Below are 23,927 nucleotides of genomic sequence, written 5' to 3'. Positions count from 1 at the left end.
ACTTCTCCAATATTGTCAATCCTAAGATTAAGACTAAAGATAACCATAATAATATATATTTTTATATAAAATAACTAGAGAAAATTACTAATAAATTTTAATGTAAAAAAGATATTAATATAATTTAATTTTAAGTTTTATTAAAAATTAATTATTGAAGTGTTCGGATTTTTAATAAAATAGTAAAATGATATAAAATGGAAATAGCATAAGTGAATTCTTTATATCATAGTTTACATCGAACAACACAATCATAATATTGTATTGTATTGTTGTAAATATTATACTAGGGGGCCGCTAAGATAACGAATCTATATATATATATATATATATATATATATATATATATATATATATATATATATATATATATATTTTGTAAAATAATGTAACTATATGCTTCCTAAAAATATCATGCTTAAAATGAATTTGTAAGGTCACATTTCTAACATGAAAATTTGATCATTGACTTTTTCAGAAAAAACATAATCATCCATGCACTACATTATTCAATCCTATCTTAATTGCCCTACTATGTTAAAGTAAGAATACCTCTATTTTTCTTCTTGAATGTCACAAACACACTCCACAGGCCATAAAAAATTAGAATTAACATGATATTTAATTTTCGTCACTAATTAGAGACGGAACATATAATCCAACTCTAATTAGGGACGATAGCTTATTTCCATCACTAATTAGAGACAGAAACACATAATCAATTTCTAATTATATTAGTGACGACAATTTATTTTCGTTGCTAATTTGCGATGGTTATTAAGTTCTCTCTCTAATTAGAGATGAATATCAAATTCTGTCTCTGATAATTAGAGACGGAAATATATAGGGATATATTTTCGTTGCTTATATAACGATGAAATATTAATTCCATCTCTAAATAGCGATGGAATGTTCTTTCCGTTGTTAATTAACGATGGAATATTAACTTTCATCGCTAAATCTCAAATCAAATTAGGGTTCCCAAAAATAGACATTTCTCCTTCGGACATCTCCTCTTCGTTCTCCAACATTCTCCGACGATATGCTCTTCGGCACGTGCGCGCTCTCCCCTCCGACGGCTAGGTAATGCTCTCTCCTCTCCGACTACCTCTCCCATCCCATCTCCGGTTACTCACGTGAGCTTGGTCGGGCACGGACAAGCTGGTCATGGTCCCTTGGTTGCGAGCTTGGCCGGTCACGACCAAGCTGCTAGTGGACCCTTGGCTACGAGCTTGGGCGGCCGTGACCAAGTTGTCGACGGCCCCCTAGCCGTGAGCTTAGCCAAGTGTGGCTAGACCTGACCATGGTTTAGAATTGACAGTTCGACGGTTTGGAATCGATAGTTCGACAGTTCCTATGGAGTCGACCCTTAACCTTAACTATCTAAGATGGTTATGATTTGCAGTTCGAAACCGCCGGTTCAAGATTATTATATATATATATATATATTTGAAAAATTATAAATTTATAAAATTATTTGATACTGGTAGAGTACTTACTAAGAATAATTATATAATAAAAATATTAATTAGTTATTAAATAATTAATTAATATATAATAAATGATTATAAATTACTTAATTAATAAATATATATTTATTTTTTAGTTATTAAAAGAAAATATAATAAAAGAAACTGGTTATTAATTAAACCATTAATTAATATGTTAAAATATTAATAGTAATAGTATAGTTGGTTAGACCTTACTTTTCGTCTACTAAGGTAGTGATTTGCTTTATTAATTTTGCTTAAGGTTGCTTGTTATGCTTGTGTTTTCAGCTTTGGATTTTCTTTCGAAGTGTGAAGTAGACAGTTTTTGTATACTTACGATTGAATTCAACTTAGTACTTCTTGTTAAAGAAAAAATTGTAGAACAATAATTATCAAGTTATTAGTGTTGAATATGTGTGAATAGAGAAGAGGTGGAAGAGGATAGAAGCTCCATTATGAATGGGACTTTAGTCCCACATTGAGAGTTTCTTGACATATTGGTTAGTTTATATTGATTAACATGCATTGAGGATATGAACAATTGCATGGGGAGAGGCTCTCTTTCCACGTGGGTGCGCAAGGGGTATAAATCTAAGGTTTTGATTGCACTGAACCATATTGACTTGTGTGCGGGCACGACTTGCACATTGATCGATCAGCGCAAAATTTGTCCAAGTAGAACAACCAACGTTTTGCCACTGTTCCCTTCTTTGTCGTGCAACTTTTGACTCATGTGCGGGCACGACCTGAGCATCCTTTGTCGTGCAACTTTTGACTCATGTGCGGGCACGACCTGAGCATCGGTGCTTGGTGGAATCAATCAAACATCTCGAGAAAGCCTCAAAGCAAAGCCGGAGGTGGGGCAAATCTGTTTCAAGGAAACTGCATGCATTTATCTCAGGCCTCGGTTCGCTCAGCTAGTCGCTCGAAAGCGTGCTCGTCCGGTCGCTTTCCAGTCTTTGCCTTACCGACCTCTAACTCGCTTGGTCGGTCAGCTCACTCAACCTCTTTGCTTGCTTAGCCTCTTCGCCCGGCCGGCCTCCAGCTCGATCAACCTCTTCGCCCGACCGACCTCCAGCTCGCTCAGCCTCTTCGCCCAGCCGGCCTCCAGTTCACTCGGTCGCTCGCCCTTTTGCTCAATTGGTTGCTCTGCTACTCTGCCTAACCGACCACTTGCCTGCTTCTCTCGGTCTATCTACCCGACGAATCTTGATCTCGCTCGGTACTCGATCGCCAAGCTCGCTCGGCTAAGCTATCCGACCGACCTTCAACTCACTCGGTCTCTCTGCTCACCCGACTGGTTGTAAGCCTGCTCGGTCACTATGCTTGACCAGTCTCAAGCTTGCTCGGGAGTTAGCCCACTCGACCACTGTGCAGCCTTCGTTCGACACTTGGCAAATACCAGCCTCTGCTGGTAGCCTGAGATTATCAGCTCAAGTCATTTCGACAGATAAGTGAATTTAATTCGGTGTATTTAAATTAAGCTAATATCCCATAAATCTCCAGCAGCAGATTGTTTTCGCTAACAATTAGTACTTTTTGTTAAAAAAATGAAAAGAAAAATGCACACTACACAAAAAAAAAACATATTATCGACGGTTTCCGTCGCTATTTCGTCACTATATTGGTTTAGAGACAGAATTATGACAGAAATACATTTGTCGGGATATATTGCGTCGGAGATGATTTTATTGACGGAATTTATATTCTATTGCTATCTACTAATGGTATTTACAATTCTGTCGGTAAATTTAGCTACATAATTAATATTTTCGTCAGTATATTTGCCTACGGAATTAGTATTTCATAGGTAATTACCGACAGAAGTTATAATTCCATTGATAAGTTACGAAAGAAATCCTCTACCGTAATGTTATTTGCCGACAAAAAAAATACTATTTTTGTCTGAGAACATCGACGGAAACTTTGGTCCCGTTGGCAGACACCTACAAAATTCATTGATTTTGTCAGTATACACTGACGGAATCCATTGTTCTGTCGATGTGTGCCAATGGAAAAATGGATTTCGTCGTTTGCCGACGGAACAATGGATTTCGTCAGTAAATATTATAATTCTATCGATAGTTACTGACGGAATACGTGTTTCCGTCAGTAATTACCGACTGAAATTATAAAATTCCATCGGTAAATTCAAAAAAAAACTGCAAGAAAATTTTTATATTCAGAATGTACCTTGTTTACAATTTCTAAATCTATATAAATCATGAAGATGATAGTGATACAAACACAATTCATATATCAAAATCCTATACGAACAAACATAATTCATACAATCCATCATCTATCACACAATCTTACAAATAAACACAATTCATACAAACTAATCACAATCATACATAAATTAAAATTCATATCATGATGCAAATTCAAATATCAAGAATAAAGTATCTAAATACATGACATGATAGAAATCCATTCCAAATAATAGATCCATATACAATCATATTACTAAAAAAACTATGATTTAGGGACAAAAGTAAGGAACAAAAATATATATCGTCGTAAATTAACAACGAAATTTGAAACAGAATATTTTTGTTGCAAATTAGCAAACAAATAAAAATTTGTCACCAGATAACAACAAAATTTGATAGTCGTAGCAAACTCTGTGACAAAAAAAATATATCCGTTATAGATTTTGCAATGAAAATGGGATTCATTGGTACTCTGCGTCGAATTAAAAATTCATCCCAGAATCTCGGATGAATCCATGATTCATCTCAGAATGAGAAAAATAAAAAAGAAAAAAGAATCCGAAACTTTAAATATGGAGCTAGAGATTTTGAAATTTAATAAAATTAGTTCCTATGTGTTCGTATTATTCTCTTAATCATAAAAATATTTTTATACATAATTTTAACCCAATATAAACTTACTTTTTTTTTATTAATTAATTTTTCAAATATATTAGAGAAATATGGATAGTTTAGTAGTTGATTGCATGGGTCGTGTATTGAGACGCAGCTAATTCTTATGCCTATTCTATGTTTATTGACAGATAGAACATCATAGCATGACATCCAGAATCCATTGTTACTTAATATTGTAATTGTAGTCATGACTATATTTCCAATCAATTAGAGTCTTAGTCTTTTGGGCTAAATTGTAATCTTCAATAATTGCTTATGATGATGAGACAACATGAGTTGTCATTTTAAGCTAATTCTTCCTTTTAATTGTGGTCACAAGACAAATTTTCCACTCACATATTGTCTTTGCAGTGGGTGGTATTTTGTGGGTACAGTATTCCACATCCTTCTGACAACAAGATCAATATAAGAGTTCAAACTACAGGTACTTTTAGTTCATCCTTAAATTACCTTTATACACCTTTATACTTGAAAGTCTTATTCTTTTCTCTTAATTTCTAGATTGTTGCCAGAATACGCAATCTCTCAGTTGTAAATTGACTGTAAGTTTTTGAATGATTACTCTATTTTTTTTTTTTTTGCATAAGTGTAGCTTTTAGTTTTTTCCATTAGCTAGTAATTTATCTGCTATATAAAGGGATATTCCTTTCTTCTTGCCTATTTACAATGATAATATTCACATGAAAAGATGTCCAACCAGTACAGGCTCCATCAATTAGAGCCTATTACTCAAATATGTTATATGGTCCAACAAGGGAATATTAATGAAGATATAGAAACAAGGGTAAATTTACATGCAGTCCTAATCATTAACTCAATTTTACATGTAGTCTCCATTGATCAAAATCTTTGTTTTCACTCCCTAGTCCAAAATAATAGATACTAATTTACCTAATTGTCCTTGATATTTTCAGGTATAAAAAGTTCAAAAATGAGTATAATTTATCTTAAATTTAGCACATTAAACTAGAGTCCAGTATATTTTCTATCAAATTGAGCACGACTTTTTTTCACTTTAATTAAATGAAAAATATACTAGATTTTCTTTAAATGATACTCAATTAGATAGAAAATATACTAGATTTTCTTTGAATTGGGCTGAATTCTAGTTTGAATTATATTAAGTAGGATAAAAAGTCATGTTCAATTTGATAGAAAATATACTGAAATCTAGTTTAAAGTATACCGAATTTAAAAGGAATTATACTTATTTTTAGATTTTTTTTATACCTAAAAAATATGAGGGGTCAATTTTGATAGAAATATACTGTATTCTTATTTAAAGTGTTAAATTTTGATAGAAATATACTGAATTCTTATTTAAAGTTCTGAATTTAAGAGGAATTATACTCATTTTTGGACTTTTTGTATCTAAAAAATATGAAGGGTAATTAGGTAATGATATTTACATGAGGGAGTTGAAGCAAATAAAACTTTGTATGCAGAGAGTGAAAATAAAGTTTTTTAGACATAGGGACTACATGCAAAGTTAAAGTTGTGATTGGAGATTTTTCTCTAATTTACCGTAAAAACAATGGTTACGTTTTAAATGGAGACGAGCTTTTAGAGGCTTGTCTGATTGTGCTGTACCTTTTATGCTTAAAAAATTTATAAGATTGTGGTACCATGGATACTCCATGTCTCGATGGATAAGAGGTTTGGGCTACTGGAGACTATCATGTAGAAGCTAGTGTGGTAGAGATGAAAAAAATGCTATAATGGATGGTTGAGATTATTAGATAAGATTTTTAAAAAAGATGAACTAATGAAACAAAGATTCAGTGAACTATCCGTTTAAAATTGAGCATTTCATTGTTCGTGTTTTGTGTTCAGTACACATGATATTAAGTTGTGATATTCCATCTTTCTTCCAATTAATCGGGCTGTGGAATAGAATCATACATCTTCGATTCTTCATCTATACCAAGAATGACTTTTACTCTCCTACTATTCTTATTTTCTATATGAATCTTTGTTGTAACATGCAAGATCTGATGAATCGGCGATAGATCAATACCGGCGAAGATAAAGAATCGAAAATCTGATGAAGAGAAAGAAACGACAAACCTCCGTGACGACAAACCTACTTGAAGGCGCCTTCCAAAGTATAAAATTTGGACATCGTCACAAATAAGGCGCAGCGAAGTCGAGATCATATTTCTCACGTCGAAGGCGCCTTCAATGCCTATGAAAAGTGCCTTCCATGACCTTTATAAGCTAAGCCAGTCTCGATTAAGGTTCTGATCATAACAACTACTATACGAGCTACTACTACGCGTCAATTCGAGGTTCCGACTGCTCTGACTTCCTACTACGACTTTGCTGCGAAGCTGCTACGCTCGACGACTGCTCTGAGAACTTCTGATCACGGTTGGCAAACCGACACTAACACACATGCACTTTCAATTTGATCCCTACGTGTCGGTAACAAAGTTAATTTTTGTATTTAATTATTGAAAAAGGGAAGTGTAGTTTCTTACACTTGTCGAACATTCTTTGTACTCGATTCCCTTTTCTGGAGGTATCGAAAGAGGTATTTTAGTGGATTACCTATCGATAGATCCGCGGGACCTTGGTCTTGGAGTAGGAGTCGCCGAAGGCCCCGAACAAAGGAAAATCGGTCGTGCTTTCTAGTGTTCTTTTTCTTAATTTCTGCTAAGTATACTTTGATTTCAAAAAGAAAAAAAATAAGTTTTTGAAAACCACGTGATTCACTCCCTCTCACGTGTGACTTAATCCAACTCAATCATCATCAGAACCGAGAGGAATCTGAATTGGTGTGGAGCCTAACTACAGATGTCGCATAATAAGGTCATGTTGTCGGTGCATTTCTCTCATTTCCAGATCTATTTGCAATATTATTCCCTTTAAATGGATAACCTCTTCAGTCAAATTATGTATTTGTGTCGTTACTTCTGGTGGGGTGGAAAAAGATGTACGAGTAACTTATTGGGTTATGCTCAAAGAACTCATTCTGAATATCCTTCCTCCTCCTTTTAGTCCCCCACTCACCTCTCTCCATAAATCCAAATTATTACTATAAGAAGACTAAGATCCCTCATTTCCGACCAAGGTCAGTCGCGACCGGCCAAGGACAACAAAGACCGGCCACTGCCGGCCAAAGATAGCCAAGGTCGGTCGTGGCTAACCAAGGCTAGCTGCAGCCACCTGCAGCTAGTCAAGGCCAACCATAGCTGCCCGTAGCCAGCCAAGGCTAATTACCAATCGTAGAGGAGAGAAAAGGGTAAGGAGAGATAGAGGGAGCTTACTAGCCGGAGATCATCACCGTAAGAGAGAAATCGCCGCCATTGTCGCTGCCTCTGAGGTAAAGAAAAAGGGATAGGGTAGGGGGAATCAGGTGACTTGAGATTTTTTTAGAGTCTTAGGTGATGAATCCATGAATTTGTCACAGATTGATAAAAAAAAATAAAAAAAAAATAAAAATAAATGTGTCCAAAATAATAGTCATATGGACCTTGAAAGCTTGAAATGACATGAAACCAGTTCCTATGTGCATCTAGTTTTCATGATTATAAAAATATCCTCAAACATCAATTTGACCCAATATATTAAAATCGGTGTTTTTTTTAACAAAAATTAAAATTTTCAAACACACCCGTGTTAAAAAAATCACTTATATATATTGTGTCAAATTTATGTTTGATGGCATGAATACAATCAAGAGAAATGTATCTATCTGACTATTATTTCATAACATTTATTTATTTATTTATTTTTATCTTTTTTACCAATTTACAACGAATCCGTGTATTTGATATTCAGAATTGGCTGCATCAATTCCTTATATGTCACAAACTTTTGTGACAAATTCGGAATTTGTCACATAGTTTGCATCGAATATGGAATTCATCGTAGAGTTTGTAACGAATATTGAATTTCGTCACTAATTGGCAACGAATTCGGCGATAAAATATTATTTGTTGTTAATTTGTGATGAAACTCTTTCGTTGCTAATTTCGTTGTTAATTAATTAGCGACGATTTTTTATTTTGTCGCTAAATTTGTTATAGATTTGGGACGAAATTTTTTCGCCCCTAAATCAAGTTTTTTTTTAGTGAAATTTATAACAAGCAAGTTATTAAAAACCCGTACAAATTCATTTTCTTATTTTTTTTTTTTAAAATTTGTTGATACGGTGAATTTATTAGGAAGAAAGTTTTATTTTACCCTTATAGTTTTTTAGTTGATCATTTCAACTTCTGAAATTTGGTAAATCATATTTCACATTTATATTTTTATAAAATTATTTTTTTACTCTAGTTCTATTAATTTAGTCACAATAGTTTTTATAATTTTTTATAAAATTTTGTCATGATAATAATCAATAAATCTATCAACTACTGGAAGATTAACACAATGTGCAAGTAAACCATCATAATCTTAACCACACTTGGATGAGTAATTTATAATCTCATTTTGATCTAGTATTAGGAATTCATATTACCGCATTGTACAGAGAATTATAATAATTTTCATAAAATGGAAACAAAATAAATGCATTTTTTGTGTCATAGATTACACTAAAAGCGCAATCATAACATTGTTTCATTTGCAAAATATCACAAGGATATGATTCTTAAAAGTACCATGCTTACAATGAAAGCTCACAATTCTAATATGAAAAGTTACAATCATCATAAACTTTATTTTTTTTCTAAAAAAATTTTATTCATTCACTGCTCTATTCAATCTTATCTTGATTGCCACATAAACTTTATCATAAATTTCATCTACCTTCTGAAAGTAAGAGTACCTCCATCTTTTCTTGAATAGTAGAAGGACAAACACACTCCACAATCCAACTAAATATCCAAGTGTACTACTGAGATAGATTGATAACATTGGCGATAATATTACATTTTCCTCGCTTTTTGCATTGGTGTGGTTCCCATGAAAGCAACTCTTGTTTACTAAGTCTCCACAAAGAAAAGGATTACCAATATAAATAGATGCATCATCCAATGTTTGAAGTTGATTCCCATAGGGAATGCTTCCAGATAGGTTGTTATAAGACAAATTCAAATGACTCAAAGCATTTAGTTGTGATAAGCTTTGAGGAATAATCCCTGATAAATTATTGAAGGACAAATCCAAAGTTTCCAATGAACTCATTTTGCCGATGCTATCTGGTATTTTACCTTTGAAGTAGTTTCTTGATAAATTTAAAGTGTGGAGTCCAACAAGATATCCTAATTCTTCGGGAATCTCATATGTCAATTCATTGTTTGAAAGATCTATACTCTTCACAAGATAAAGAATAGATGAAAACATAAGTTGGTCTCCTTTTGTGACTAAAGTAATGCTTTCACTTCCGCTATAAATGTTGGTTGCTTCTAGTATTTCGATTGGTACATTAAAAGAAGGAAGTAGTTCAACTGATGTCGAAATCATTGTGCTGAAATTTCCAAAAGAATGTGGTATTGTCCCCGATAATTTGTTATTTGCAAAGTCGATGATTTGTAGATCCCTCAAATACCCAAGTTGTGAATCAATGTTGCCATTGAGCATATTTGAGGACAATCGAAGAATACGCAACCGTTGCCAACTTTGCCCAATCCACAAAGGTATATTTCCAGAGAATTTATTCACTGAAATCAACAATCAATAGCCGAGTGCAACTTTGCAATGATGATGGAAGATGCCCCTTTAAATTGTTATTATTCAAGTGCAGGAACTCAAGTTTCATTAAGTTGCCAAGAGAACTTGGAATTTCTCCAAAGAGCATATTGTTTCCCAAATTAATATATAGAAGTAATGAATCCTTCTGCCAACACTGGGGAATTTCTCCAAATATTTGATTGTTTGATAAGTTGAGATGTCGAAATGTATGAAAATTACAAATATTAGATGGTATGCTTCCATTAATATAATTATGTGAGAGAATTAAATATTCTAATTGTGGTGTGAATAATGTTGGTGGTAACGACCCTAAAAATGCATTATCAGATAGATCTAGCAACATTATGTTGGGTGGCAAATGAGGAATTGGACCTTCTAGTAAATTCGAACCAAAATTTAAATAATATAATTCAGTCAAGCTCTCTAGGGATATTGGCAAAGTACCACTAATTTTATTGTGGGAGAGATCTAAAAATCCACTGATGGAAAAAGAGTTCCAAAACCATTCAGGTAAGTTGCCCTCTATACTTGTATTGTACAATTGCATAGTGTCGATAGATTGTTGTGAACGAAGCCAAGTAGGAAATCTAGGACCTAACTTACAGGAACCAAGGCTAATTATATATAATTGAAAAGGAGGGATCCAATTGTGGTCTATTGCTATGGTGAGAAAGTGGTTATCAGACAAGAGCAAGTTGTATAGTTCGGTCAGGTTGGAAAGATGAAACTCAGTAATATCACCCTCAAAGGAATTAATAGAGAGGTCAAGATACTCTAAGTTGACTAGTTTCCCAATCTCTTGTGGTATTAATCCAGAAAGTAAATTGGATTCAAGAGATAATGTATTTAAAGTAGTTAAATTTCCTAATTCACTGGGTATTGGACCAATTAGTGAACAATTATCAAGGTACAGTGTTGATAAGCTTGATAGATTCATAATCCCCATTGGTAAAGAATTTCCAAGGAAATTAGAGCTCAGGTGGAGGTATGTTAGATGCTTCAATTTCCATAACGTATCAGGTAGGGGACCAGAGAGCAAATTCCAAGAAAGAAAAAGATCTGTGAGGCTAATTAAGTTACCAATTTCGTTAGGCAACATTCCTCGAATATTTGAGTAATAAAGTTGAAGAGACGAGAGGCTTGTGAGATTCCACAACCAGTTAGGAAAAGAAGAGTTGAAATTGTTTCTACCAAGATGAAGAGTTGCGAGAGAAGTGAGATTGAGATGGAAGTTGAGAGAAAGAGGGATATTGCTAATTTTACAATCATATAAATATAATTGTTGCAGGGAAGGTAACATGTTGACTGCTGAAAGCCAATTATGGGAGACAGCGCTGAGATCCAAAGCAGACATGTCCAGATAAATCAAAGAAGAAAGGCGGGAGAGCCAGTCTAGGCTGTGGAAAATTGTAGCAGAATAACGATAATGATAGGCATAGAGAACAAGATAACGAAGATTAGTTAAGTTTCCGAGATGAGGGGGAATGGTTCCACTGAAGTTGGAGTCAGAAAGATCAAGATACCTGAGTTTGTGAAGAGAACCAACGAGAGGTGGAATTTGGGTGCCCTCGAAGTCATTGCAGCTGAGACTTAAGTTTCGCAAGTGAGTTAAAGACAATAATGAAGGATGCAGCAGCTCACCCCTCAAAGCCGTCTCCCACCAATTATCGTCTTGGTAGGCATTTGGATTTTCAAGGTTGAGCTCCGCCACTCGCACGCTGCCCGTTGTGTTGTGACAGACTACGCCAGTCCAAGCGCAGCAGTCCACTTGGGCACGCCATGAAGACAAGCGGCCGGAAGGATCTTTGATGGCGGCTTTGTAAAGCAAGAGAGCATCCCTCTCCCTGTCCAAGCACCCCTTGCTGCTCACTCTCCCTTCTACTCCAGCTACCTCCATAAGAAGGATGGCGAGGCTGATGAGCAAGACAAGACGAAGATAGTAGCAGCTGCGGTAGTGCTGGGGGTGGTGCGGTGGCCATGGTTCACGGAAACAGAGTGTGCTTCGTCTCCAGGCCGTTGCCATACTCTTTAATTTAATTGGTGGATTCTTATTAATTTTACAGCAGCCCAAAGGCAAGGCAATGTCTATTTATAGCTAGCGAGTGGTCATACCAATAGATCGATCGATCGTTTTCTTGTAGTGTGGAAATTGCGATACCTTTTCCCGCCGCTCATGAAAAAAGTGGACTTTTGCTCATTATTCATTTATTCATTCATCCATGAGACGCAACATTGACTAGCAAAAAAAGTGGACTTTTGCTAATCATTCATTCACACATTCACGACAATAAGCGATTGTTCGCACCAGTATCACGTCAAGTAGTGTTAACATGATAAAGATAAATCACATATAATTATTAATCTTGGACAATTGAATAACATATGGGGAAGGATAGACACTCAGCTATTAGTTGCGAGACACACCATGATTGTTCTTGCAGAAGTCAGTCGATTAGCAGAGTGAAGGAGGAGATAACGTTGGACGGTGCAGATGATGACTTTATATATGGACGATCTAATTCTCCTCTTTTAAGTGCTCAAGTTCCCTGCCAGAGCAGTTCGTCCATGTGAAACTTCACAGCATGTGTTTGTTGCCAAAGAAAAAAGTGGACTCCAAATTTGGAGTCCCATTCTCGTATCTAAAGAGTTTCAACATTTTGAAAATTCACTAGGATTACAAAATTCAAAGTGCACTTATTTCAAATCAAAAGTTGTTCTATATATCTTTGCAATTGTAATTTACACCATTACAAATCCAGCGGCATTTGATAACTTTATATTACCATGAAATATAGTCTGTATTTTTGTTGTATTTTAACTTTACTTATTGTCAATACATCTAAATCAAATAGTTAGGATCGTTGATCTTTGACTATTGATACAGTGCATAATAGTAGAGTAGTCTGATCGTCGGAAGTCAAGGGGACGTGGTAGTCAGAAATTAAGAGGATGTGACAGTCAGAAATCAAGGGGACGTGACAGTCAAAAGTCAAAGGGACGTGATAGCCATAAGTAAAGAGGACCTGACAGTCAGAAGTCAAGGGGACGTGACAGTCAAGAGATGGAGAAAGAAGGGGTAGGATCGTCGGATGTTGTCAGACGCATAAGGTCAGGTCGGGGGCTTATATATAGATCAGGAGTCTAGATCTGCAACATGAGGCATAATCGGGGTAAAACCTGACCTGTCCCTACCGGTCAGGTTTCTTCAACCTAGTCTGCATATACAAACTTGTTACTCCCAGTCGGATCTGAATCGATACAACGGGGAAGAGAGAACTCTTGTCATAGCCCGTCTTTCCATCAAGCCTTTTCATCAGACTTCAACAGGTCATCCCGAGCTGCCTTAGTCATACTCGGGCATGACAGAAGGTGCTACGCGACAACATGATTAGGGAATCGTAACCGTCAGTCAAAGAATAACTGCTGTATGTTAGAGAATATTCCAATGGTTTGCAGTCAGCTGCAAATGAAACCATCCTCCAGTCTATAAGAGGATGCCACGCGTCCTCCATCACTAGGTAGACCCTGACACCCGACATTCTCTGACATTGGTCAGTCTCCAAAATGTACGCACTGTCGTATAAAAAGGGAAGTCCTCTCCCTTACGCAGGTACGCTCTCTCGTACATTCGCACTGGTCATCTACTTTTCTTTTTTCTCGCACACTGTTCTTCTAGGAAAAAGTACCTGACTTGAGCGTCGGAGGGCATGCTCCGGGGACTTTTTCCCACATTTCTGGCCTCTAACGTTTCGTGTGATTGTCTGAGTGTGCGCAGAGCGCAAGTACCACCGGCTCAGTCATCGTCGTCCGTCAGCGCCACATGGGGGTTCACTTTTGGAAGCATATACGATAATAGCATCATAGTCGCCTCCCTATCAACGCCAACGACAGCTCATCCGACCTTCGTTTGACTCAGATTTCGGACAAGATCAACTGTTCAAAGTATATATACAACTTCAACAAGCTGTACATATACAACTTCAACAAGGTAAAATGGATGGTGCGTGTCCTATCTCCACAATAATCATTGAAAAAGGATTTAATACTCCTTCTTCCTCTCCTTTAAAGGTTGACCCCCAGATCTACCGAAGTATTATTGGTGTCATACAATATTTCACAATTATACGACCTGACATTACTTTCGCAATTAATCGTGTCTGTCAATTTATATATTTTCCAACTGAGTACCATTGGGAAGGTGTTAAGAGAATTCTTCATTATGTTAAAGGCACGATTTTACATGGTTTTCTTTTATATCGTCAGTCCACACTAAAGTTAAATGCCTATAGTGATGCAGATTGTGCTGAATCTCCTGAAGACAGACGTTCGATTGTGGATATGCAATATTTTTTGGACAAAATCTTATTCTTGGCTCTCAAAGAAGCAATCTACAGTCTCTCACTCTAGCACTGAAGTTGAATACAAAACTATCACTAATGCGACTTCCAAAATTATTTGGATACAATCTCTTCTTTTGGAATTACATTTTTCTCCACCCGCTACGCCCAAAATCTGGTGTGATACTATAGGAGCAACTTATCTTGCGGCAAATCTAGTCTTTCATGATCGTACCAAGCACGTGGAGATTGCTTTTTATTTTGTTCGCGAACGTGTGGCGACTCGACAACTTTTGGTTTCTTACGTCACTACAGAAGATCAAATTGCTGATAAATTCACCAAACCATTATCTAGACAACATTTTACCTGTTGGAACCTCAAGGTTGTTTTGGTGTGATCAACAAGTTAAGTTAGGTCCTGTGTGTTTCTAACCTTGTGTCTAAGTGTGCAGGAGCTTAGGAGCACAGGTAGTCGAGCGGAAGACACAGCTAGCGAGAAGGACGGCACGCAGTGCGTCCGAGAGACGAGGTGTTGCGGAAGAGTACACCAGTGGATGAGAAGGAAGCGTACGGTGGTTCCGAGGTACGAGAAGCCAGAGTAGAAGATTGCTCAGGGAGCAAGAGACACAGCTAACGAGAAGGTCGGCACGGGGTGCGACCGAGGGACAAAGACAGCGGATGAGTACACTGGCGGATGAGAAGGAAGCACGCGGCGATTCCGAGGGACGAGAAGTCGGAGCGGAAGCCCGCTCGAGAAGACTGGAACTTGGGTTCGGGTGAGCCCTTTTCTGGATGGCAGAGATCACCCAAGCGAGCGGATCCGAAGTTAAAGACCCGGACCGAGGTGAGCAGAGCCGAAGCAGAGGACCCAGACCGAAAAAGTGAACCAAAGTTTACTTCGGGGTACGGGGTGCCCGGAACAGTCCGGGGCGCTCGGACTAGCCCGGGCACCCGGAACCCTTCTGGGCGCCCGAACCTTGACTTTTGACCAGATCGAGTTTTGACTCGATCTGAACGTTGGGGGATAAAGTTTTATCCCCCAGGGTGCCCCGACCAAGGCTATAAATATAGCTTTGGTCCAAAAACTTTTCAACAATCAGAACTCAAGCAATTCTTTCAACACTTGTACGCTTTCTCTGTTTAGTTTCTTTAGTTGTGCGCTTCATTGCTGTAAAAGGCTTCTCCGCCTGAAGGAGATACTAGTGCTTCATCTTCTTTGGATTAACAACCTCCCCGGTTGTAACCAATTAAATCTCTGTTTGCCTTTTATTTTCTGCCTTGTTTATCTGTTTAATTCATCTTATGCAAGTATTAGTTTACGAGTTCAAGAAGGGTTGTTGTTTTTGTGTTTATAGGTTATCCCCCCCCCCCCCCCCCCTTCTAGCTGGCCGCAACGGTCTTACAAGTGATATCAAAGCCGAGGCATTTCAGGAGGACTAACCATCGATCGAAGCAATAAAACGATGGTCAAAGCTAGCGTCTACCCACCAGCATTCAAGGGGGAGTTTGCTTTGTGGAAGCAACAAATGGAGGTATATCTAAACACAGATTTTGGTATTTCTTTCGTAATGAAATTCGGTTATGAAGCACCGAAGAACACGAACGGAGAAGAAATCGATAAACGCCTCTAGACCAAAAAGCAGCGTGATGATTTTACATCAAATGGTAAGGCTGAATTTCACCTCGTGAGCGTACTACCAGTTGAAGATCTCAATAGAGTTGGCGACTACGAAAGTGCAAAAGAACTTTGGGAAAAGTTCTTAAAGCTCCATGAAGAACCAGAAGAAGCAGATTCCAACTCCTCAATGGACACCAAGTCACCATCAGAACAGTCCGAGAACGAGGAAACTGTCAAGACAGCCGAACTCCATCCTGAGGACACAAAGAGTCCATCTCAGATGAGCATCAATGAAGGGGGAGAATCTTCGGAAGAAAGTAACTCAACAGGGAGAGAATCAACAGCTGACAAGGTAAGTCATGTATGGTCTCTACCTTCTGAACAATTGGTTAAATCAATCGAAAAGTTGCCTGAAAATTTTTGCGAATTAGAAATTGAATCATCGAAAGAGTTTTTCGGATTAGAAAATCTTTTGTTTTACAAATTAGAAGCATTGCTAAAAGATTCTTACGAGTTACAAAATATTTTGTCGAACGAATCTTGCAAATTAGAAACATTGCCGAAAGATTTTTTTTATTTAGTTGAAAGAATTTTACAAATTAGAAGCACTGCCAAATGGTTCTTGCGAATTACAAAATACTTTATCGAACGAATCGTCAAAAGATTTTTTACCAATTATTTTGTCAAAATAATTTTCTGCATGTTTAATATTGTTTGCCTTAAATCTGAAAAATTATAATTTAAGAAATGATGATAGACTAAAATAGAAATTTAGATATCATAATAATATTAAAGAAATGACGATAACTTGAGAACTAATGGTTGATTAAATAAAAAGAAAATAAAATTAGTATTATTTTTTAAATTTGTTAAACTATGAAAATTTCATTTAAGTTATCTATTCCTACAAAAGTTTTTATTTTTTTTTTTGGTTAAAAAGGATTTTTTTAATGCAAACTTTTTCTTGAAAATGCATGCTCTATTCTTTCAAAAATAGTTCTTAACTAAGACATTTTTTTTGAAATTGTCTTTTACTTAGAAATTTTGTTAAAAATTAAAATACTTTTCAAAATTTCCAAAAGTGTATACCCTTAGAATTTTTGGAACCCTATTTTTTTATATGATCAAAAGGGGAGAAGAAAAAGTACAAGTCTAGGGGAGGTAGAATTAAAATTTTAGAGATAAAAATTTTTAAATTTTTTTTGAAGATAGAAATTTTTAAAAAATTTTATCTTGTTGCACTTAAATACAATTTTTTTTTGTTACTCTCAATTTATGTTAGTCTCCCTAGCTTAACTTGAGTTGCTCATATTAAAAAGGGGGAGATTGTTGAAACTCCAAGATTGTTTTGGTGTGATCAACAAGTTAAGTTAGGTCCTGTGTGTTTCTAACCTTGTAAAATATCGAAAATGGCGAATAATGATAAGGGAATTTTTCGAAATTTTTGAAAATTTTTGTGGAATTTTTCGGAGCTCGTACGGCTTCATTTACGGGGATAAAAACGAAATCCTGGGAAAATCTATTTAGGCTACCCATTTAAACGAGGAAAAGTCAAAATTTTCCATTTATTTTCTTTTTCTATTTCTTCTTTTCCTCTCCCGTGCCCATTTCCTTTCCCCGACGTCGTTCCTCCCCACTTCGACGGTTTCTTCTTCCCAACGCCTGCGCCGACGCCGCCCTCGCGGTTGTTCCTCTCCTCTCCGATACAAAGGCAGTGGCCGTGGGGAAGCCTTGTGTTTTTCCCTTCTTCCGATCTCTGCCCTAGAGCCTCTGCCCCGATTCCTTTCCTCTAGCCGACGCGACACCGACCCCCGATCCGTCGGCATCCGAGCCCTAACGCCGGCCTCTCCTTCTCCTCCTTCCCGAGCCACACCAGTCGCCGCTACCACTTGAGGTCACACGGAACAGCGTCGGCGCCCTACCACCGACGCCTCGCCGAAGTTCTTCTCTATTACTTTTCTGAATTATTTACTTTTCTGAATTATTTTCTCTATTAGAGGCATTTTTACTTTTCTGAATTATTTTTTGTTTATTTATTTATGCAAGTGTTAGCTTAAGAGTTCGAGAAGGGTTGATTTTTTTTTAGGGTTTAGGGATTTTTTTTACAGGACTATCTAACCCCTTTTAGCCGGCCACAATGGTCCTACGTAAGGTTGGTGGTAGCAGCCCTGAAAATGCATTTATCAGACAGACCTAGCAATTTTAAGTTGGGTGGCAAATAAGGAATTGGACCTTCTAATAAATTCGAACCGAAATTTAAATAATACAATGCGGTCAAACTCTCTAGGGATACCGGCAAGGTACCACTTATTTTATTACGGGAGAGATCTCTAAAAAAATAAATTATAGAAAAAGAGTTCCAAAACTATTCAAGCAAGTTGTCCTCTATACTTGTATTGTACAAGTGAATAAACATCATGGATTGTTGTGAACGATGCCATGTAGGAAATCTAGGACCTAACTTACAGGAACCAAGGCTAATTAATTCTAATTGAAAAGGAGGGGTCCAATTGTGGTCTATTGCTATGGTGAGAAAGTGGTTATCAGACAAGAGCAAGTTGTATAGTTTGGTCAGGTTGGAAAGATGAAACTCAGTAATATCACCCTCAAAGGAATTAATAGAGAGGTCAAGATGCTCCTTTCTTATGTTATCTTTCTCACTCGCTTGCATCTTCTACCAAGGTCTTATTTGTGTGTTCTCCTAAATCTATGCACATTTAGTCACACATAAGAGACACAATAAGATCTAATTTAAACTCATTTGATAACACATAAAATACACCACCTGGGGTTCTAATATATGATTTGTTTGAATGATGTAAGGTTTAATTTGATAAATATCCCTAAACAGTTTTTTAAAAAATAAAATAAGATGATATTTTGGTCAACTTGTCAAAGCTACTTGAGCTTAGGTTATGTCCAGCCTCTAATGCCCAATATGACCCAAACTCTTAGTTAGATTTGACATTGTTGGTGCAAATACAATCGACCTCTTATTAAAATTGATCAGGTTGACAAGCTCAAGTTGACTTTCAATATCTAATCAATATATTTGTTGATGAGAGCGAGACATTAAGTAGAAAAAGAGTTTATTGGAGAGAAATTGTTGGTGCAATTGACATCAGTTATGATAACCAAGAACATCATAGCATGACATCCAGAACCCATTGTTACTTAATATTGTAATTGTAGTCATGACTATATTTCCAATCAACTAGAGTCTTAGTTTTTCCAGCTAAAGTGCAATCTTTAGTAGTATTATGATGATAGAGATTTTTATAAATTTTATCTCTATTTGTTCCATCGGACGGTCTAGTGACTAGCACATGAAGTGTTATCATCATAAAGTTTGGAATTCGAATCTTGACAAAGTCGAGATAAATATCTCTCTTATGTGATAGTTACTATTCTAAAAATTAATAACGTAATTTAAGAGTTCAAATATCTCTCTTATGTGCTAGTCGAGATAAATATCTCTCTTATGCCTATTCTATGTTTATTGGCTAATAGAACTATCATATGGCATGACATCCAGAACCCATTGTTACTTAATATTGTAATTGTAGTCATGACTATATTTCCAATCAATCAGAGTCTTAGTCTTTTGGCCTAAATTGTAATCTTCAATAATTGCTTATGATGATGAGACAACATGAGTTGTCATTTTAAGCTAATTCTTCCTTTTAATTGTGGTCACAAGACAAATTTTCCACTCACATATTGTCTTTGCAGTGGGTGGTATTTTGTGGGTACAGTATTCCACATCCTTCTGACAACAAGATTAAGAGTTCAAACTACAGGTACTATTAGTTCATCCTTAAATTACCTTTATGCACCTTTATACTTGAAAGTCTTATTCTTTTCTCTTAATTTCTAGATTGTTGCTAGAATACGCAATCTCTCAGTTGTAAATTGACTGTAAGTTTTTGAATGATTACTCTTTTTTTTTTTTTGCATAAGTAGCTTTTAGTTTTTTCCATTAGCTAGTAATTTATCTGCTATATAAAGGGATATTCCTTTCTTCTTGCCTATTTACAATGATAATATTCACATGAAAAGATGTCCAACCAGTACAGGCTCCATCAATTAGAGCCTATTACTCAAATATGTTATATGGTCCAACAAGGGAATATTAATGAAGATATCGAAACAAGGGCAGTCCCAATCATTAACTCAATTTTACATGTAGTCCCCATTGATCAAAATCTTTGTTTTCACTCCCTAGTTCAAAATAATAGATACTAATTTACCTAATTGTCCTTGATATTTTCAGGTATAAAAAGTCCAAAAATGAGTATAATTTTTCTTAAATTCAGCACATTAAACTAGAATTCAGTATATGTCTATCAAATTGAGCACGATTTTTTTTCCACTTTAATTAGATGAAAAATATACTAGATTTTCTTTAAATGATACTCAATTAGATAGAAAATATACTAGATTTTCTTTGAATTGTGCTGAATTCTAGTTTGAATTATATTAAGTAGGAAAAAAAGTCATGTTCAATTTGATAGAAAATATACTGAAATCTAGTTTAAAGTACCGAATTTAAAAGGAATTATACTTATTTTTAGATTTTTTTTATACCTACAAAATATGAGGGGTCAATTTTGATAGAAATATACTGGATTCTTATTTAAAGTGCTGAATTTTGATAGAAATATACTGAATTCTAGTTTAAAGTGCTGAATTTAAGAGGAATTATACTCATTTATGGACTTTTTGTATCTAAAAAATTTGAAGGACAATTAAGTAATGATATTTGCATGAGGGAGTTGAAGCAAATGAAACTTTGCATGCAGGGAGTGAAAATAAATTTTTTTAGACATAGGGACTACATGCAAAGTTAAAGTTGTGATTAGGGATTTTTCTCTAATTTACCGTAAAAACAATGTTTACGTTTTAAATGGATACGAGCTTTTAGAGGCTTGTCTGATTGTGCTGTACCTTTTATGCTTAAAAAATTTAAAGATTGTGGTACAATGGATACTCCATGTCTCGATGGATAAGAGGTTTGGGCTACTGGAGACTATTATGTAGAAGCTAGTGTGGTAGAGATGAAAAAAAAATGCTATAATGGATGGATGAGATTATTAGATAAGATTTTTAAAAAAGATGAACTAATGAAACAAAGATTCAGTGAACTATCCGTTTAAAATTGAGCATTTTATTGTTCGTGTTTTGTGTTCAGTACACATGATATTCAGTTGTGATACTCCATCTTTCTCCAATTGATCGGACTGTGGAATAGAATCATACATCTTCGATTCTTCATCTATACCAAGAATGACTTTTACTCTCCTACTATTCTTATTTTCTATATGAATCTTTGTTGTAACATGCAATTGCCAACACTAATTTGACTGGGTGAATAGGTGATCAAGTCAAAGATGTGCTAAAGGATGCATTGGAGAATTTGACACAGATGTGCCAACATGTTCGCTCCACATTGGGGAAGACAATAGATGATTTTAAAGTAAAAAATCAATGATCATGAAGATTGATGATAAATATATTTTTCTCTTTATTTCCTCCTCTTCCTAGTTGTAGTGTTAAATTAATGATTTAAAACATGGAATGCATGTTGGAATTCAAATCAATTTTATTTTTGCCTTTGCATAAATTGTTAGTCAATATAAGTCCAAATAGTTTACCATGGCAATTATAATATGGAAGGTACTATTTTTTTTTTCCAAAATTTTGTAATTTGAAATTTCATATTCGTATATTACCCATTTGATGCTAACATTTTCGTATTTTACTTTCACTATATTAATCTTAGTTAAGAGTTAAGGGACTGAATTTGAATGTCGTGGAGGTAATTCCACCGTGAGACCTTGAAACCTATGTATCTGACGGTTTTGGTGGGTGAATGGAAAGGGAAAAATGAAAAAACATTACTTGTCTGTGTATGACCCATCATCTAATGTTACAAAAGGCATTTGTTCATCTCAATGTTTCCGCCAATCTATTTCTAGACCAACGCAGGGAAGATACATAATAGATGACTACTAACCATTAGTACAGATCAAGATATAGGAAAAGGTATACTTAGACACGTCGAATTTCAATCCCAAGACTTCATATGGTAATATTATATGTCTTAACTATTGTACTGTGCCGAGGAGACATGCATGACCTATCTAATGCACCTAGTAGCAATTGGATAATTTTAATCCAAAAATGAATGTTCATTGAAATCATAATTAAAACTTGGATAAATATATGAATTGTAATGGAGTTTGATGATGGGTTAATTATGGATTCAAATTTCATGAAGGACATATTATATTTTTGAGATGTTTAAAAAATTTGTGATATATGTTGGTTGTCCATTAAGATTTATCCGAACTTCTCAATTTACTTTGTTAGGTCGGTGGAAACTTTTATAGGACTCAGCTGGTTATTTTCAAAATTAGTAAGACGTATACGTTTAATACTTGTATTATCAAAAAAATAAAATAATGGAGTTTGATGACATCCTTCTCTAGGCTTGTTCCTCTTCTCTGTTTCTTTCTTTCTTTATTGCAGCTTTGTTTACCTTCCGATTGAGTATGCGATCCTGCGTGTCAACACATGTCAGTGGGTGTTGGTGTGACCTTTCCAAATTATCGGAGGTTGAGGTCGAAGAGAACAACTTGACAAGGATATCTCTTCTCGGGGAAGTTCCATTCTACTAGCGCTAAATTGAAAGAGCTCATCTACGCCTCGAAGAGATTATTCCTACCTGCACAGTTCGTCCAGTACATGGGAGCCGACCGGAAAAGAAAGCCAACAAAAAAATCTATAAAAAGAAAAACACTAAAATTATTATTTAATAATTTCAACTTACATTGAATATTTTATCGTTTTTATTTCAACTTAAAAGTGCACCTCTAATCTTTTATCATTAATACCGCACGTATGCTAATATTCATTTTTTACATTTAAAATTTCTATTTCATCCCTATAATTATCTTAATTTTCTATTTTTTTAATGTACTCTCACGTGATACTTCCTTTTTCTTAACTGAAATATTACCTTATTCATACTTTTATAATCTCTCACTTTACCTCACTAATTTTTACGTTACCATAAAATTAACATAAGTTTTTCAAAATTTTATTTTATTTTCCAAAACTTTCAATTAAAATGTTTGTGCTAATAATTTCTCTATATTTTCATAATTTTCTACATTTTTTTTACTTCTAAACATTTCCAATTTTTATTTTTTAAATCTATCATTTTAGTTCCTGATAGATTATATTCTACATTAAGATTCTCACAAACTTTTAAAACAATAGTTTTTTTAAGCAAATAATTTATTATTCTTTTAAAATTTATCAATTTTTCACATTTATCTATTTAGGAATCACGTATTGCACAATAAAAAATGATTAATCATGTCAAATAATATTGAATATGAAATAATCAGCTCGGTCCCATAAAATTTTCCAACAACTAACCGCCAAGGTAACGCTCACGTCGAGTGATCAGAAGCCTAACATCACTTGATTTCGAGTCTCATTTGGAGGAAATTTTTTTATAAATATGTTATAATTAGAAATCGAACTATCAATACCAAATGACAATTGAATGCACTTCTACTATACCATAGCCCGGGAGCAATCATGCATAAATTTCTACACACTATGCGTGAAATAATATTACTTCATTCATTATATCATCTTAAGACTTTTTTTTTTATTTTAAAAAAATTATATACCCACTATTTTATTTAATCTTATTTTGATTGCACATAAATTTATCGAATAAATGTACTTTTAATTTTCTTATAATTCACATTTTTATTCTTGAGAAGCTCATTGTAGCTCTTCTATGAACTACAATGTTTGCCTTACCTTAAAACATTTTATAGTTTCCATTTCACCTTAAAACATTCCACTTCACTTTTAAAGTTTTTCAATTGATCTAATCTTTTTTTTTTCATTGTTTTGCTACATGTTTGCC

At 35.2% G+C, this 23,927-nt stretch overlaps 1 protein-coding gene and 1 long non-coding RNA gene across 2 annotated transcripts; one reads left to right on the top strand and one right to left on the bottom strand.

Moving 5' to 3' along the window:
- Window positions 1-9,067: 9,067 nt before the first annotated feature.
- LOC122004731 (receptor-like protein EIX1) lies at window positions 9,068-12,044 on the bottom strand. Its single transcript, XM_042559572.1, has 2 exons — window positions 11,102-12,044; window positions 9,068-9,990 (listed from the first exon to the last, which is right to left on the bottom strand). Exons 1-2 carry the CDS (start codon window positions 12,042-12,044, stop codon window positions 9,068-9,070), a joined length of 1,866 nt encoding a protein of 621 aa, XP_042415506.1.
- Window positions 12,045-17,545: 5,501 nt separating this feature from the next.
- Window positions 17,546-21,599, top strand: LOC122007128. Its single transcript, XR_006118848.1, has 3 exons — window positions 17,546-17,916; window positions 19,709-19,776; window positions 21,352-21,599. It is a non-coding gene; the product is annotated as an uncharacterized LOC122007128 (long non-coding RNA).
- Window positions 21,600-23,927: the final 2,328 nt, after the last annotated feature.

The sequence above is a fragment of the Zingiber officinale genome, chromosome 7B (genome assembly GCF_018446385.1).
Source record: "Zingiber officinale cultivar Zhangliang chromosome 7B, Zo_v1.1, whole genome shotgun sequence".
NCBI classification, from domain to species: Eukaryota; Viridiplantae; Streptophyta; class Magnoliopsida; order Zingiberales; family Zingiberaceae; genus Zingiber; species Zingiber officinale.
The sequence above is the reverse complement of the archived record's forward strand: the minus strand, read 5'-3'. Positions and strand labels throughout refer to the sequence as shown.